The 13,461-nt window shown below is 43.1% G+C and overlaps 1 protein-coding gene across 1 annotated transcript; it reads left to right on the forward strand.

The window, feature by feature from the left end:
- The first annotated feature begins 915 nt into the window (after positions 1-915).
- Positions 916-6,007, forward strand: LOC108330048 (CBS domain-containing protein CBSCBSPB3). Its single transcript, XM_017564498.2, has 13 exons — positions 916-1,283; positions 1,366-1,498; positions 2,567-2,737; positions 3,588-3,666; positions 3,772-3,885; positions 4,062-4,128; positions 4,278-4,383; positions 4,457-4,515; positions 4,809-4,915; positions 4,997-5,127; positions 5,271-5,353; positions 5,446-5,535; positions 5,645-6,007. The coding sequence occupies exons 1-13, from the start codon at positions 1,005-1,007 to the stop codon at positions 5,816-5,818; spliced, it is 1,593 nt and encodes a 530-aa protein (XP_017419987.1). The 5' UTR covers positions 916-1,004; the 3' UTR covers positions 5,819-6,007.
- Positions 6,008-13,461: the final 7,454 nt, after the last annotated feature.

Consider the following 13,461-nt stretch of genomic DNA (forward strand, 5'->3'; position numbering starts at 1 on the left):
TCAAATAAACTATTAACTCTTGTTACCTTAATTCAATCATCTCTATTAGCAAACACTTTCTCAATCCAAATAAACTTTCATAGTCAAACCTTACATGGGCACTACTTCTTTAAAAAAACCACTAGAAAAACTCTTGATATAAATTAATTCTTTTACTAAAAACTTCACTATAATTGATAAAAAAAAATATGTCGTAACAAAAATGGAGAATTTAATCTAAAAACACTAAAATGGCGAAAATATTCTTTAAACGTACAGAAAGATAGAGAATATAAGTTTGTGTGGGGTAAACTTTTAAATAAAATAAAAAATAAATACTTATTCTATAGTATCTTTCAATAATAGAGATAATTGTCTTTAATGAAAATTTGAACCTACGTTGATCTTATTCTTTATTGAGTTTTCATCGACATGGGATGAAAATACAATAATAATTTTATTGTAATTTAATAACTGGCTTTATAACACAGTTTTCAACCAATATAATTTAAAACAGAATAGATTTTAATACGGTGCACAATATATATAGATAATTTAGAAATGAATGCACGTAACTAATATTTCATGGTCCTAAAATTTCATCCTGCATGTATAAATATATGTTTGGTTGTCCCTTCCTTGGAGGCAAGAGAAGTTTTAGTGTGAAATGTCTCCATGGAATTTCGAAGAGCATGCAGTTTATATTTTGTTTTAAAAGGTTGGTATTTAAGAAGTTGCAATGGTGAGGATAAGAAGATTAAAATTGTATAAAATAAAAAGAATATTTGGATTAAAATAAAAGGGACCACAGCATTTAGAATCGATGATGATTGGTTTGTAAAAGGCGGAAAAGAGTAGGAAGGTGTGAGTGGTGGGAAAAAAGAAAAGAAAGGAAATAAAAATTATGATAATGTGCAGGTGAGGGAAGAGAGAGGGCCCGCAGAACCCTAACCTATGTGTCGTGATAAAGATTGATAAAGCTTCATAAAAACACAAAAAAAATAAATAAGCGCCAAATCTGATTCATGCAAACACCACCACACACAATGAGCACCCCTAACCAGTCTTCCAGGAAGCCCAAACGACCTCACAAAAAGTCCCTCTCCCTCCCCGCGCGTAACGGAGTCACCGCTCCGGATGATGGCGGAGAAAGGACCGTTAGGAATCTCCGTTTGTCCAAGGCCCTCACCATCCCTGACGGAACCACCGTCTCCGATGCCTGCAGACGCATGGCCGCTCGACGCATCGACGCCGTTTTGCTCACCGATTCCAATGCTCTTCTTTCCGGAATTATCACTGACAAGGTTACCATATAATTTCACGCCATTTTTTTTTTTGCACTAAATGTTCTTTCCTCTCGTTCACGTTTCTGCGTGTCGTTTTCAGGACGTTGCCATTAGAGTCGTCGCCGAGGGGATGAAACCGGAGGAGACAACGGTCTCCAAGGTCATGACTCGGAATCCCGTCTTCGTCACGTCTGATACCCTTGCCATTGAAGCGCTTCAGAAGATGATTCAGGGTTAGCTTCGAAAATTTCCTCTGTCAATCTCCAACTACTGGTTAAATATTTTATAATATTTGATGCATTTTTCACAGATATTCCAGTTGCCTGCGTTTTTTTTTCTGCGCAGAGGATTATCGTTGTTGAACGTTATGTTAGTTAAGGGATATTAGTTTTTATTTTTTACGTTACATAATCGCAGCTTGTGGGCCCCTCTGTATAGAAACATGTCTACTCCATTCTAAAGTTAATTGAAAAGTTAATTGAATTTGGAGGAAAGCACTTTCAGAGTTGGGCCATAACTTTATTGCCTTTTACTACTGCCTCCATTTTATCGTCAGAACTCTTTACTAATTCTGAAAGGTTAAGAAAATTAGTAATTTAATTTATAGTATTGACCATTTTTTAAATTCATTTTTTATGACAACATTTAGTTGTTGCAGTGTTGTCTAATTAGATTTAGAGTTATCTGTATATTAGGAATTTCGTTAAGTTGTAGCGCTTATTTCCGAAGTGAAGCTTTAATTTTGATTGGAGAACAGTGTTAACGAAGTATCATAAATATTGCATCTATGTTTTCTTTTTTCCTTTTTTATATAATGCGCAACGCTAGTGAAACACTTGCAATTAATATATTCTTCAATTACTCATTGAGTTAAAAGTCGGGTTAATTCTGTAAAAAAATAATGAAGTTAAAAGATGGTTTTAAGATATTTTAGATTAATTCTCTGCAAAAGTACCCAGCACTCCTTTACCAATTGTTTCATTTTTTGTTTGTTTGTCCTTCTTAAGTGATTCCCAATTTTATTTTTATTTTTTGGCGCTGAATGGCTTTCAACATTGTTATCTTGTAATCATGGTCGCCTTGTGTTGGTTGCCCTTTGTAGAGTTTTTGTGGCTTTTTTGTTTTATTTTATTTTATTTTATTTTTACCCGTTACGTTTTCTTCTTTAATTAGTTGATTATTCTAGAATCAGGCAAGTAATTTTAATAGATTCTCTGTGTGTGTATATATCTAGTTTAATGGACTCATACAGTGGCTAGAAAGTATTTGAGAGAAATATAATTTGACTGTTTTACCGATAGGTAAATTCAGACACCTCCCAGTTGTGGAAAATGGTGAAGTCATTGCCATGCTGGATATCACCAAGTGTCTTTACGATGCCATATCTAGGGTGGAAAAAGCTACTCAACAAGGGACTGCCGTTGCTGCAGCAGTTGAGGGAATGGAACTCCGACTGCCTGGTCAATTGTCTGGTTGGTTAACAGTTGTACTTTTACATACATTTTTATTTATGATGCTTACATAAACTCGAGTTGCTTTTTCTTGCATCTGGTACATCTATATTAATCTTTATTACAGCCATGGTCGAACATAAGTTTAAATTTTAAGAAAAAATATGGTTTTGGTCCGTCTAAAATTTTGACTTTAATTTTAATCCTTATAAACTTTTTGTTTTAGTCCCTTTAATTTTGAAATGCACCACCACTTTTAGTTTTTTTCAATGGCTTACATAATGTTTTGTTGAGAGACAAAAAGTGGTTTAGATTACATTTAAGAAGAATCACAAAATCTGGAAAAAAAGATATTTTAGAGGAATCAAAACATATTTTATGCTGGCTTACTCTTGAACTGACTTGGCTGTTAAAAAGAAGTTAAAGCATTGTTGTCTCTCTGGCAGAAAATAAGGCACAAAGGAACTGGAAATCGAAAAAAGTATTAGTTAATGACTCGTGTATTATTTGTTACTAAAACGAAAATATAGTTGTCGTCAGAGAAACTATTTTTTCCCGTAATTCCTCCACTGTATATAAAAAATTTCGAATATTTTTATGGACCAAGTGTAGGAGTTGTTTGTTTATGCATACATACTTCAATGACATACTTCAGATGTTAATTTGGAAAGTATTCTCCGTGAAGTTTGGGGAAGGTTGGTAAATGGAAGACAAGATACTATCAAGAGAAAGACATTAAAACTTGCAAGTTCTGCTTTCTAAATTCTTGGGCAGCTCACAGTAATATTTGGGAGTGTTGAAAATTGCCATGTATTCTCTTCATGTTTTAATGATGCTAATTTTCTGTTTCAATTGTCAATGTTTTTGTCAGTTCCAAATACTTTTATTGAAACATTGAGGGAGCGCGTGTTCAAACCTTCCCTGACAACTATAGTTGGCGAAAATACAAAGTAATTTCACATCATATTTTCTTGTTCTTTTACATGTTGCCAAATGACTCTTTTATAATTAGATATGATAGTTTTACAACATTCTGTAGCTTTATGTGTTTCTAGGGTTGCTATTGCATCGGTATCAGATTCGGTCTATGTAGCAGCAAAAAGGATGCGGGAGTTGCAAGTAAATTCAGCTGTGATTGTGATGGAAGATAAGATTCATGGGATACTTACGTAAAATCTTTTTCCTTAGGCTTTAGTCTCTCTCCTCTTATAAATACATGATAGCAAATAACATTCGAACCTGCACCTTGTTTATAAAAGCAATGTTCTTGATTGATATTTATCAAATGGACATTGGAAAATTTTGTTTTATGCACAGTATATTGTCCTGTGAATCTGTTCTGCAGTTCAAAAGACATCCTTCTGCGGGTCGTGGCTCAAAATCTTTCTCCTGAGGCGACTCCTGTGGAAAAGGTTGTTATTTTATATTCTTATAAGTAACTATCTGGAAAGTGGTTTATTCTGAGATGTCGTTTCATCTGCCTGGTGCTTATATTTGCTAGGTATTCTGAAATAATTTGATTTTCTTTATTCTTTCACTTTGTTACTTAATTTTTTGTTAGGTGATGTCTCCAAACCCAGAATATGCATCTCCAGAAACAACAATTCTGGACGCACTGCATATGATGCATAATGGAAAGTACTTACATATTCCTGTGGTGGACAAAGGTTAGCTTTGCCTTAATTGCCTACGTACTTCCTAATGTAATTGTGCTAAGTATTATTTATTTTTCACTTGCAGATGGAATTGTTACTGCTTGTTTGGATGTTTTGCAGATAACTCATGCTGCAATTTCTCTGGTAAATTTCATGTTTGAGTCTCAAAATACATGATAAACTAAGCTATTTAATGGATATTTTGAAGACAAATGTTCAGGTTATCCAGTGTGTCGTGTGTCTGGGACTCTGCTTCCGTTGATAACTGATGCTGCATGATAATGATTTTTATAATAATTGGACCATCACTAATATTGAACAAAAAATAATATAATCTTCATTCTTGAATATTATGAATTAAGAAGCATGTACATTACTAACATTTGGTACTATTAAAAGGATTATAGTGTCTTGTTTATGAGTTGTGTACTTTGTAGGTTGAAAGTAGTCCCGGAGCATCTAATGATGCGTCAAACACAGTTATGCAAAAATTTTGGGACTCAGCATTTTCTCTAGAGCCGCCTGAAGATTTTGACACCCATAGGTAGGTACCTGTGTTAAATTTATTCTGTTTTCTATATATGTTGTTTTGTTCTGTAAATAAGCATACAATGTCTGATTGCAGTGAAAACTCTGCACCGGTGACTTTGGACGGGGCAGATACCACAAAGTCTACATATCAGTCTGTAGGTTTTGGAAATTCATTTGCTTTTAAATTTGAGCATCCCAATGGCAATGTGCGTCGATTCTACTGTGGTAAGTGACATCTTGGGGAAAGCTTAGCATGAACTTTAATTTACTGATCTGCGTACTTTTGCTGTGGCTGTGGACTTCCTGAACATAAGCCTGGATTTACTATTTTTAGAAGTTGCAAGTATTTGCTGCTGTCTTTTTTATAGGTGCTGAACATGTAGACGAGCTTGTATCTGCTGTCATGCAAATAATTGGGGATTTTAATGACGGAGAACGCCCTAAAATTCTGGTATGTTTTATTCTAAGATTAGTTTAGTCTGCCTTTTGGTCGTACTAAATGTAAATATTATGATATGGTGTCGGGTTTTACTTCTCTTCCAGTATAAGGATGATGAAGATGATGATATTATTCTTGAGACTGATAACGATCTTGCGGCTGCTGTCAGCTATGCTAGGTCTGCAGGACTGAAGGTGAAGTTGTCTTCTTTTGTTTGTCTTTTCATTTGACAATGTGGCCTTTCCATGGATCTGTTCTAATGTCTTTGATGCATGCTTACACTAAGCATCTTTTTTACTTCAGGCATTAAAATTGGATTTGGTGTTTGCCACTTCGCCCAAAACAACAAAAGTACCATCTGATACAGCCAATATACAGAAAACCAGTACATTGACTCTCCGTTCTGGAATTTTTGCGGGTGTTATTATTCTTGCGAGCGTTAGCGTATTGGTGTACTTAAAGCGCTCTAAACAGTAATAGATTTGCTAGCTTGAAAGCAAACATGCTATAATCTTATTCTAATTATTTCCAGAGGACACGGAATAGGTGTATATGATGTGGAGGTTTTCTAATCACCTCTTTTTATCTTTTTCTTGTTTGGGTCACTGATGTATTTATAACTTATGATATAGTCGTAATTTTAAGTGTTACATTCTTCTCTGTTAAGGTACTCTCAATTCTTTATACATCAAATTTTCATAACCCAAAATAAAGTAGATTTGGTTATACGATGGTCTATTATTAGCTTTAGATCACCGTCAAGGTCAAGCCATTTGAACCGGGAAACGGTTTGTTTCTGAACTGGAAACAATGTTCAGATCATATATACTTTTGGTTATGTTTCGGTTACTGGAGCTAAGTCACAAAATTCCTTCACAATTTGTCTTTTTGTCGTCCGGTCGCGCTTCAAGCTTCACTCTCTCGTTTCTTCGTCCGGGAGGAAACCTGTCAAAGATCCTTCGATGCCAAAGTTAGTATTCAAACCGTTCGACAATTCAACAAAGCAGTAATAAATGTGCAATAAGTGCAACCTATCCACCACTTACCTATTTATAGTTTTCGCGGGTTTGGGATTAGTGAAAAGTTAATCACGGCCCAATTCTAGTCCAATCACTATTTACCTTAATCCTAGTCTTAATGACCCAGTTCACCTATCAGCCGATCCTGTGCAATCGTCCGATTAGGTGGGTGTCGGCGCTACTCTCTGGACCGCCCAACTCGTACGGTACATAGTTACTCACCCGAGTGGAAGGATGAATGGTCGAGTCGAATAGCGCGCAGTGAGTGTTTATGCAAGCTATCCGACAATGCTGTCAGAGGAGTAAAAAGATAGGAGAAACGCCAGCGGTTGGGTGATATCGGCGCCGCTCTCTGGACCGTCTGATCTGTATGGTACACAAGCCCCCCAAGCCCTAGTCCACGTAGTGAACGTTGGGTTTAATTACGGGTGTGTGGGCTCTTGTTGTTGACCGGCCGTCCTCATCATTGGGTGGGCCGGAGGGCGTCCAACTTGGCTACTAGGTCAATTCTTTTGGGCTTCTGCTCACCTATTTTTTAAAATGGATTTCGGCGGGAACATACGTGTCGCGCGTATAGAGGCGGAAGTTGAAGCGGTCCCGTATCTGGACCGTTAATCGTGATGATTTTTTACGGTGAGGATGCGTCGACGGTTACGAAATTTTTTCCTATAAATAGGAGGGTGAGGATGCTGTCATTTTCACCTTTCTCCTTTCTTCTTCAGAGCATTCTTTTTTCTTCAGGTAAGAAATGGCAGTCGTCCATGTTGAGTCGTCTTTGGAGTTGTCGGGTAGAAGCGGCAAGAGATCGATGGACGGTGGTGGCGAGCGTGGCTCTTCTCCGAGCTCGGTGTCGTCCTCCTTCTTGGAAGAGTTTGCTCGGTCATCGGGGACAAAGCCTAACTCCCCCGCGGATGCAGATAAAAGGATTATCTTTGGGATACCCATCCACCTTCTTAAGGGTGGTATTCCAGTAGATGACGCGCCATTAGAGCCGAACGGTGACGGGACCATCATTCCAGGGTACGACTGGGTGCCTCACGATGTTAGCTTGTTTGCGTCAGAGTATGGTACAAAAAAGGCGTTAACATGGAGAATCGGCCGGCTCTACATCGTTAGGGACGTGGAGGATTCCCGACTGGTCCAGGCGGGAGTCAGCCTAAGAAATGAGCAAGTTTATCATGGGAAGGGATCGAGTCCGGACGATTTCTTCTTCATGTATGCCAATTTTTTCGATCAACTCTGTATTCGGGTGCCTTTCACTAGGTTTCAAATGGTCGTTCTCCGGGAAATGAACGTTGCCCCTGCACAACTACATCCGAATTCTTGGGCGGTCTTCCAAGTGTTCTTGGCGATGTGTTTAGCGATTGGCATAACCCCAACAATCCCGATTCTTTTCCATTATTTTGACGTTCGCCCGCTCTCGAAGGGTGTTTGGGTTTCTTTAACGTCCGTCAAAGATAGGACCCTCTTCCGTCCTTTCTTTGATTCATACAAGAATTTCAAGAACCAATTTTTTAAAGTCATCATTGACGAGGCCGGCCGCCATGAGTTTCATGATGTGGAGGGAAATCCCTTGTTCCCTTTTTATTGGACAAGGAACCCTAGGAAAATAAAAGCGTATCCGGTTGATACGATGAACCTGGTCGATTTGGAAGCCATTTGTACCATCAACGCTCTCCCCCGCCGCCTCTCTACCCGCAACTTAGTCGAATGCCTTCGTCATGAGGATTGTGAACGAAAGGCGTTCGGTATGGTATTTTATGTTTATTTTGTGTCTTTTAATATGTTGGTGTTAACGTAGCTGAATTTTCTTGTTTTTGTCAAATACCATGTCTGCTCCTCCTCCCCGCAAATCCAACTTTATGGCTTCAAGGAAGGGAGCTGGCGGTAGTTCTTCGAATGCTCCCCGTCCTCCTATCATCAAACGCGCGTCTTCCACCAGCCGGATGCTGTCAATTCCTCCGGTCGGCCTTAAGGGCATCGTTGTTTCCCCGGGCGTCGCTGTTGTTGTCGGGAGCAAGCCCCCACACAGCCTTTGGCCCGTTTTTGTAGATCCCTAGTCTGAGGCGGCCACCACCTCTGCCCAACCCCTTGTGAGGAAGAGGAAGGATCATAAAGAGGGGGAACGATCCGCCTCCAAGAAGGGGCGTAAAGAAAAAGAAGGATCCTCTTCACGGAATGCCTCCAAGAAGGGTCGCAAGGTCAAAGAGGGGTCCTCCTCCCGGCCTCTTCCGAACGGCGTCTTCAGCTCCGAGTTCAACATCAGTGATCAGACGAATTTCCACATGAGTTTGACGCACCGATCGTTGATCGAGGGCTTATCGGAGCCAGAGCTAACAAATGCTATGCTGGAGATGTCCACCTGGGCGACTTCTCTTGCTTGGTATCTTAGGGAGTTTGCTGACCGTAGAGGAGCGGAGAACGTCCGGACCGAGCTACTCGTCGAGAAGAAGACTTTTGAGGATCTACGTGCGACCATGGAGCAGATGCTGATTGCTCAGGACGAGTCCAACAAGAAGAACGACGAGCTCCAGGCCGAGCTTGATAAAGCCAAGGAAGACTTAGCCGAGGCATCGGATCGGCTTCGCGACGCCTGAGCCAATTATGACCGCCTGGTGGACGAGTGCGGGCAACTCAAGGTAGTAGTTGCCCGCCATAAGAAAATGGAGAGGGGACTCCTTCAGAAGAATCAGGCACTGACGGACGACTTGGCGAAGGCTAAGGAGAAGATATCCGAGCTGGAAACAGGTATCGTTTTTTAGCACGAGGAGGATTTCAATAAAGCTCTCCGCCAAGCGTCCGTCCTAATGGGAGTCAAGGAGCCATTCACCCTTGGTTTTGATATTGAAAAGGACGTGTTCGACGGGGTACTGGTTCACCTTGATGCCCCGGCCGCCGAGGAGGTGCCGTAGGAGGAGGAGGACCCTTTAAATGTCGGGGTTGGCGATCAGGGGGTGGAAGTTGAAGACGTTAATGATGCGGCGAATGACGCCGAGGGTGATGATGACGGCAGTGGGGCCGAATAATTTTTTAAATAGTTGGTTAGTGGTTTTGGCTTTCTGTTTTACATATTTTGATGTATTTGTTCGTGTGGCCGGTCAACCAACATCTTGACCTGTTTAGGTGTTGGCCATACCGTCCCATGGCTGACTTTTTGTATAACCCCTACACATCAATACATTTTATTCTTCAATTTGCCTGCTATTATTTCTTTCCTGCCGAGCGTTTGATTCTATTATCTTGCTATCTTTATTAATGACTTTTATCGATAGAAATTCGTCAACTTGGACTTTTGAACGACTCGTGCGACAATGGTTCTCGGGAAGAACTCGTCGTTCACCGTCCGACCAAGTTGACAGTGGTTCCGTTTGGAACTCTCCGTTCATCAACTTGGGCTTTTGAATGACGAGGGCGGCAGTGGTTCTTGGGAAGAACTCGTCGTTCACCGCTCAGCCAACTTGACAGTGGTTCCGTTTGGAACTCTTCGTTCATCAACTTGGATTTTCGAACAATCTGGGCGGCAGTGGTTCTCCAGGAAGAACTCGCCGTTCACCGCCCGGCCAAGTTGATAGTGGTTCCGTTTGGAACTCTCCGTTCATCAACTCGGATTTCTTTTTGGTTAAGTGCTTACGGGGTTATGTCCTTATCGTAGAGATTTTGCCAAAAGTGGGACGCCCTGTCATTGTATCAATCATTTAAAAAAAAATGTACAATCAGAAATGGTTATTAACTGAAATAAAATTTGAGGTGAGTGGCATTCCATGTGTTTGGAATGGGGCGTCTGTCCAGGTACAATAGTTTGTAGGCCCCGTTTCCCAGGGCTTCTGAAATTCGGAAAGGTCCTTCCCATTTGGCTGCGAGCTTGCCATGAGCGGCCGTACGTTGTGCCTCTCCAGTCTTCTTCCACACCAAATCACCCTCTTGGAAGTTCCTCGGTCGGACCTTGGAGTTGTATCTTCTCTCCACCATTCACTTGCACGCTTCAGCCCTCAACGTCGCTCGGTCCCGTCTCTCCTGCAGTGAGTCAAGCTCTACCCTTAACTCTTCATCATTTAACCCAAGGTCCTCTATTTGGCGCCGTAGGGAGGGTTCTCCCAACTCGACCGGCAACATGGCATTTGTACCATATGTCAAGTTGAAGGGCGTTTCTCTGGTCGTTCCGTGCGGAGTACACCGGTAGCCCCATAACACTTCCGGAAGCTCATCCACCCATGCTTCCTTCCTCTCCCCTAGCCGCTTCTTCAACTCGGCTACGATCGTCTTGTTCACGGCCTCTACCTGACTGTTCGTCTGGGGGTGCTCCACCGAACTGGTGACGTGTTTGATTCCCAGACCCTTGTAAAACTCTGCCAGTTTTTTATCAATAGACTACCGTCCGTTGTCCGTAACAATTGAATGTGGGAGGCGAAATCGACAGACCAACTTCCAACAAAATTTTTGTACCTGCGACGTTGTGATGGTCGCTAAAGGTTTGACCTCCACCCATTTGGTGAAGTAATCGATTGCCACCAATAAGAACTTCTTCTACACCCGCCCTACGGGGAAAGGGCCGATTATGTCCATTCCCCACTGAGCGAACGACCAAGGGGATGTCATAGTGTGCAAGGTGTCCGGTAGGACGTGCGTGCTATTGGTGTGAGTCTGTCAGCTGAGACACCTTTGAGCAAAGACCTTAGTGTTTTCCTCCATGGTTGGCCAGTAGTATCCGACCCGCAGTACTCGAGCCTTCAGAGATCGAAGTCCAGTATGAAATCCGCAAATCCCATTATGGAGCTCGTTCATAACATATTGCGCTTCTTCCATCCCGAGGCATTTAAGGAGAGAAGTTGAGAACCCCCTCCAATATAGGTCGTCTCCCACCATAAGATAGCGGACAATCTTCTTGGCGTCGACCGGTTCCACTGGCTGTCCTGCGTCTTGCTGGGTCATTATTGCTCGAATCTCCGTCCGCTAATCCTTGACATCATCCCTTGATACTGCCAAGCATTCCACTGATGGTTGGAGCAGGACCTGGCGGATGATGGTCGTCAATTTCCCTTTCTCTCTTCCCGAGCTTAGCTTAAACAACATATCCACCCTGGTGTTGTTCTCTCGGGGGATGTACCAGATGTCGACCTTATCGAACCGTTTGGTCAGCGCAGTTGCTGATTGCTGACTCAGAGACACCTAGAAAGATCTACAAATCTTTCCCTGGCGTTAGGCGGTTCATCACTGGTGGATTCAGCAAGATGGCCTTGACATCCTGAAACGCTTGTTCGCATTCCGCATCCCATACTAAGTTGGACCCCTTCTTCATCTTCCTTAGCACCGGTCGTACCCTCTCTGCCAACTTAGGGATGAATCGAGATAGTGCCGTGAGTCGGCCGACCAACCTCTGGACCTCTTTGAGGGTGGCCGGGCTCTACATCTTCAACACGGCCAAACATTTATTGGGGTTGGCCTCAATGCCTCTGGCGGTGAGCATGAATCCGAGGAACTTTCCTGCGGCTACCCCGAAAGTGCACTTCGTCGGGTTGAGCCGCATCCCGTACCTTCTCACTTGCTTGAACACTTCCTCCAAGTCCTTCACATGTTGATGGCCGTCCGGTGAGCGAACGACCATATTGTCTACATAGACATCCATACACCGACCGATTTGCCCAACAAAGATCCCATCCATCAAACACTGATAGGTGGCCCCGACATTCTTCAAGCCGAAAGGCATAACTTCGTAACAAAAGTGCGCCTTGTTAGTGATGAACGCCGTCTTCTCCCGATCGGGTTCGTACATGGGTATTTGGTTGTACCCAAAGTACGCATCCAGGAAGCTTAACATCCGGTGGCCGGAGGCTCCGTCCACCAACGCGTCTATGCTCGGGAAGGGATGGGAATCTTTGGGGCAAACTTTGTTTAGGTCGGTGGAGTCGGTGCACATACGCTATTTTCCGCTGGCCTTCTTCACCATTACCACATTGGCGAGCCAAGTGGTGTATGTCACATCCCTAACAAATCCGGTCGCCTTCAACTTCGTCACCTCCTCTTCAACCGCTCTTCTCTTCTACTCTCCCATCCGCCGCTTCTTCTGTGCAACCGGCCGTGCCTCCTTGAACAAGGCTAGTTTATGTGACATGACCGAGGGGTGGATCCCTGACATATCGTCGACCGTCCATGCGAATAAGTCACGATTCTTCCACAAAATGGACCGAATCTCTCTCTCTCTCTAACTCAGGCTCCAGGCTACGAGCCATAACGGTGATTTGGGAAGCATCTTTCCCTATCAAGACCGGCCGAGTCTCCCCAAGGGGCTCCAACCGATCTTCCTTGTTTGTCCGTGGGTCAAGGTCTGCCATAGCCACCTCAGATCCACCTGTCCTCCTTTTGACCGTGTGGGTATGAAGCTTCAGGCCTGCTGCATAGCATTCCCTAGCCGTCTTTTGATCCACTCGGACAGTGCAGATTGCCCCCTTGTCTGAGGGATACTTCATCGTGAGATGGGGGTGGACACGATTGCCCCGAAAGCATTCAGGCACGGCCGACCCAGGAGTACGTTGTAGGAAGTGTTGGCTTCCACCAACAAGTATCTAACCTTCTTCTCGTCAGTGTCCCGACCGGTGCCTAGTCGAGTACGTAAATCAACATACCCCTTGGTGTCCACTCTTTCGCCCGCAAATCCGACGATCTGCTCGTTGTACGGGACAATGAGGTAGTCCGAAATATCCATCTGCTGGAAGGTTTTCCAGTAGAGGATGTTCACAGAGCTTCCCTGGTCAATCAGTACCTTACTCACACTGTAGCGGGCGATCTCCGTCGTTATCACCATCAGGTCATCTTGATCAGGGTTGGGTGCATGAAAATCTTCGTCCGAAAATGTAATGGACGACATCGTCCGCCGGGGCTTATCAACCGCGTGGACGGATCAGAGGACCCTCACATGACGTTTGCGGGCGGATGAAGAAGATCCTCCTCCGGCGAAACCACCGGATATTGTGTTGATATGTCCTCGCAGGGGACGGTCGTGGCTTCTGCTGCGGCTTCTACTTCGTCGTCTCTCCGATCGTGGGCGATTGGTCCAGTCCTTTCTAGACCTTTCTTGTCTCTCTGGTCTCCTAGGGCTGGTCCGTC

This window comes from Vigna angularis, chromosome 4 (assembly GCF_016808095.1).
Source record: "Vigna angularis cultivar LongXiaoDou No.4 chromosome 4, ASM1680809v1, whole genome shotgun sequence".
Lineage (NCBI taxonomy): Eukaryota > Viridiplantae > Streptophyta > Magnoliopsida > Fabales > Fabaceae > Vigna > Vigna angularis.

Bases quoted from the DNA above. Each gene is read 5' to 3' on its own strand.
- LOC108330048 (XM_017564498.2), top strand. From the start codon at position 1,005: ATGCAAACACCACCACACACAATGAGCACCCCTAACCAGTCTTCCAGG. The intron at 3,667-3,771 runs GTAATTTCACAT...ATGTGTTTCTAG, and splicing joins ATAGTTGGCGAAAATACAAA to GGTTGCTATTGCATCGGTAT. The intron at 4,384-4,456 runs GTTAGCTTTGCC...TTTCACTTGCAG, and splicing joins TATTCCTGTGGTGGACAAAG to ATGGAATTGTTACTGCTTGT.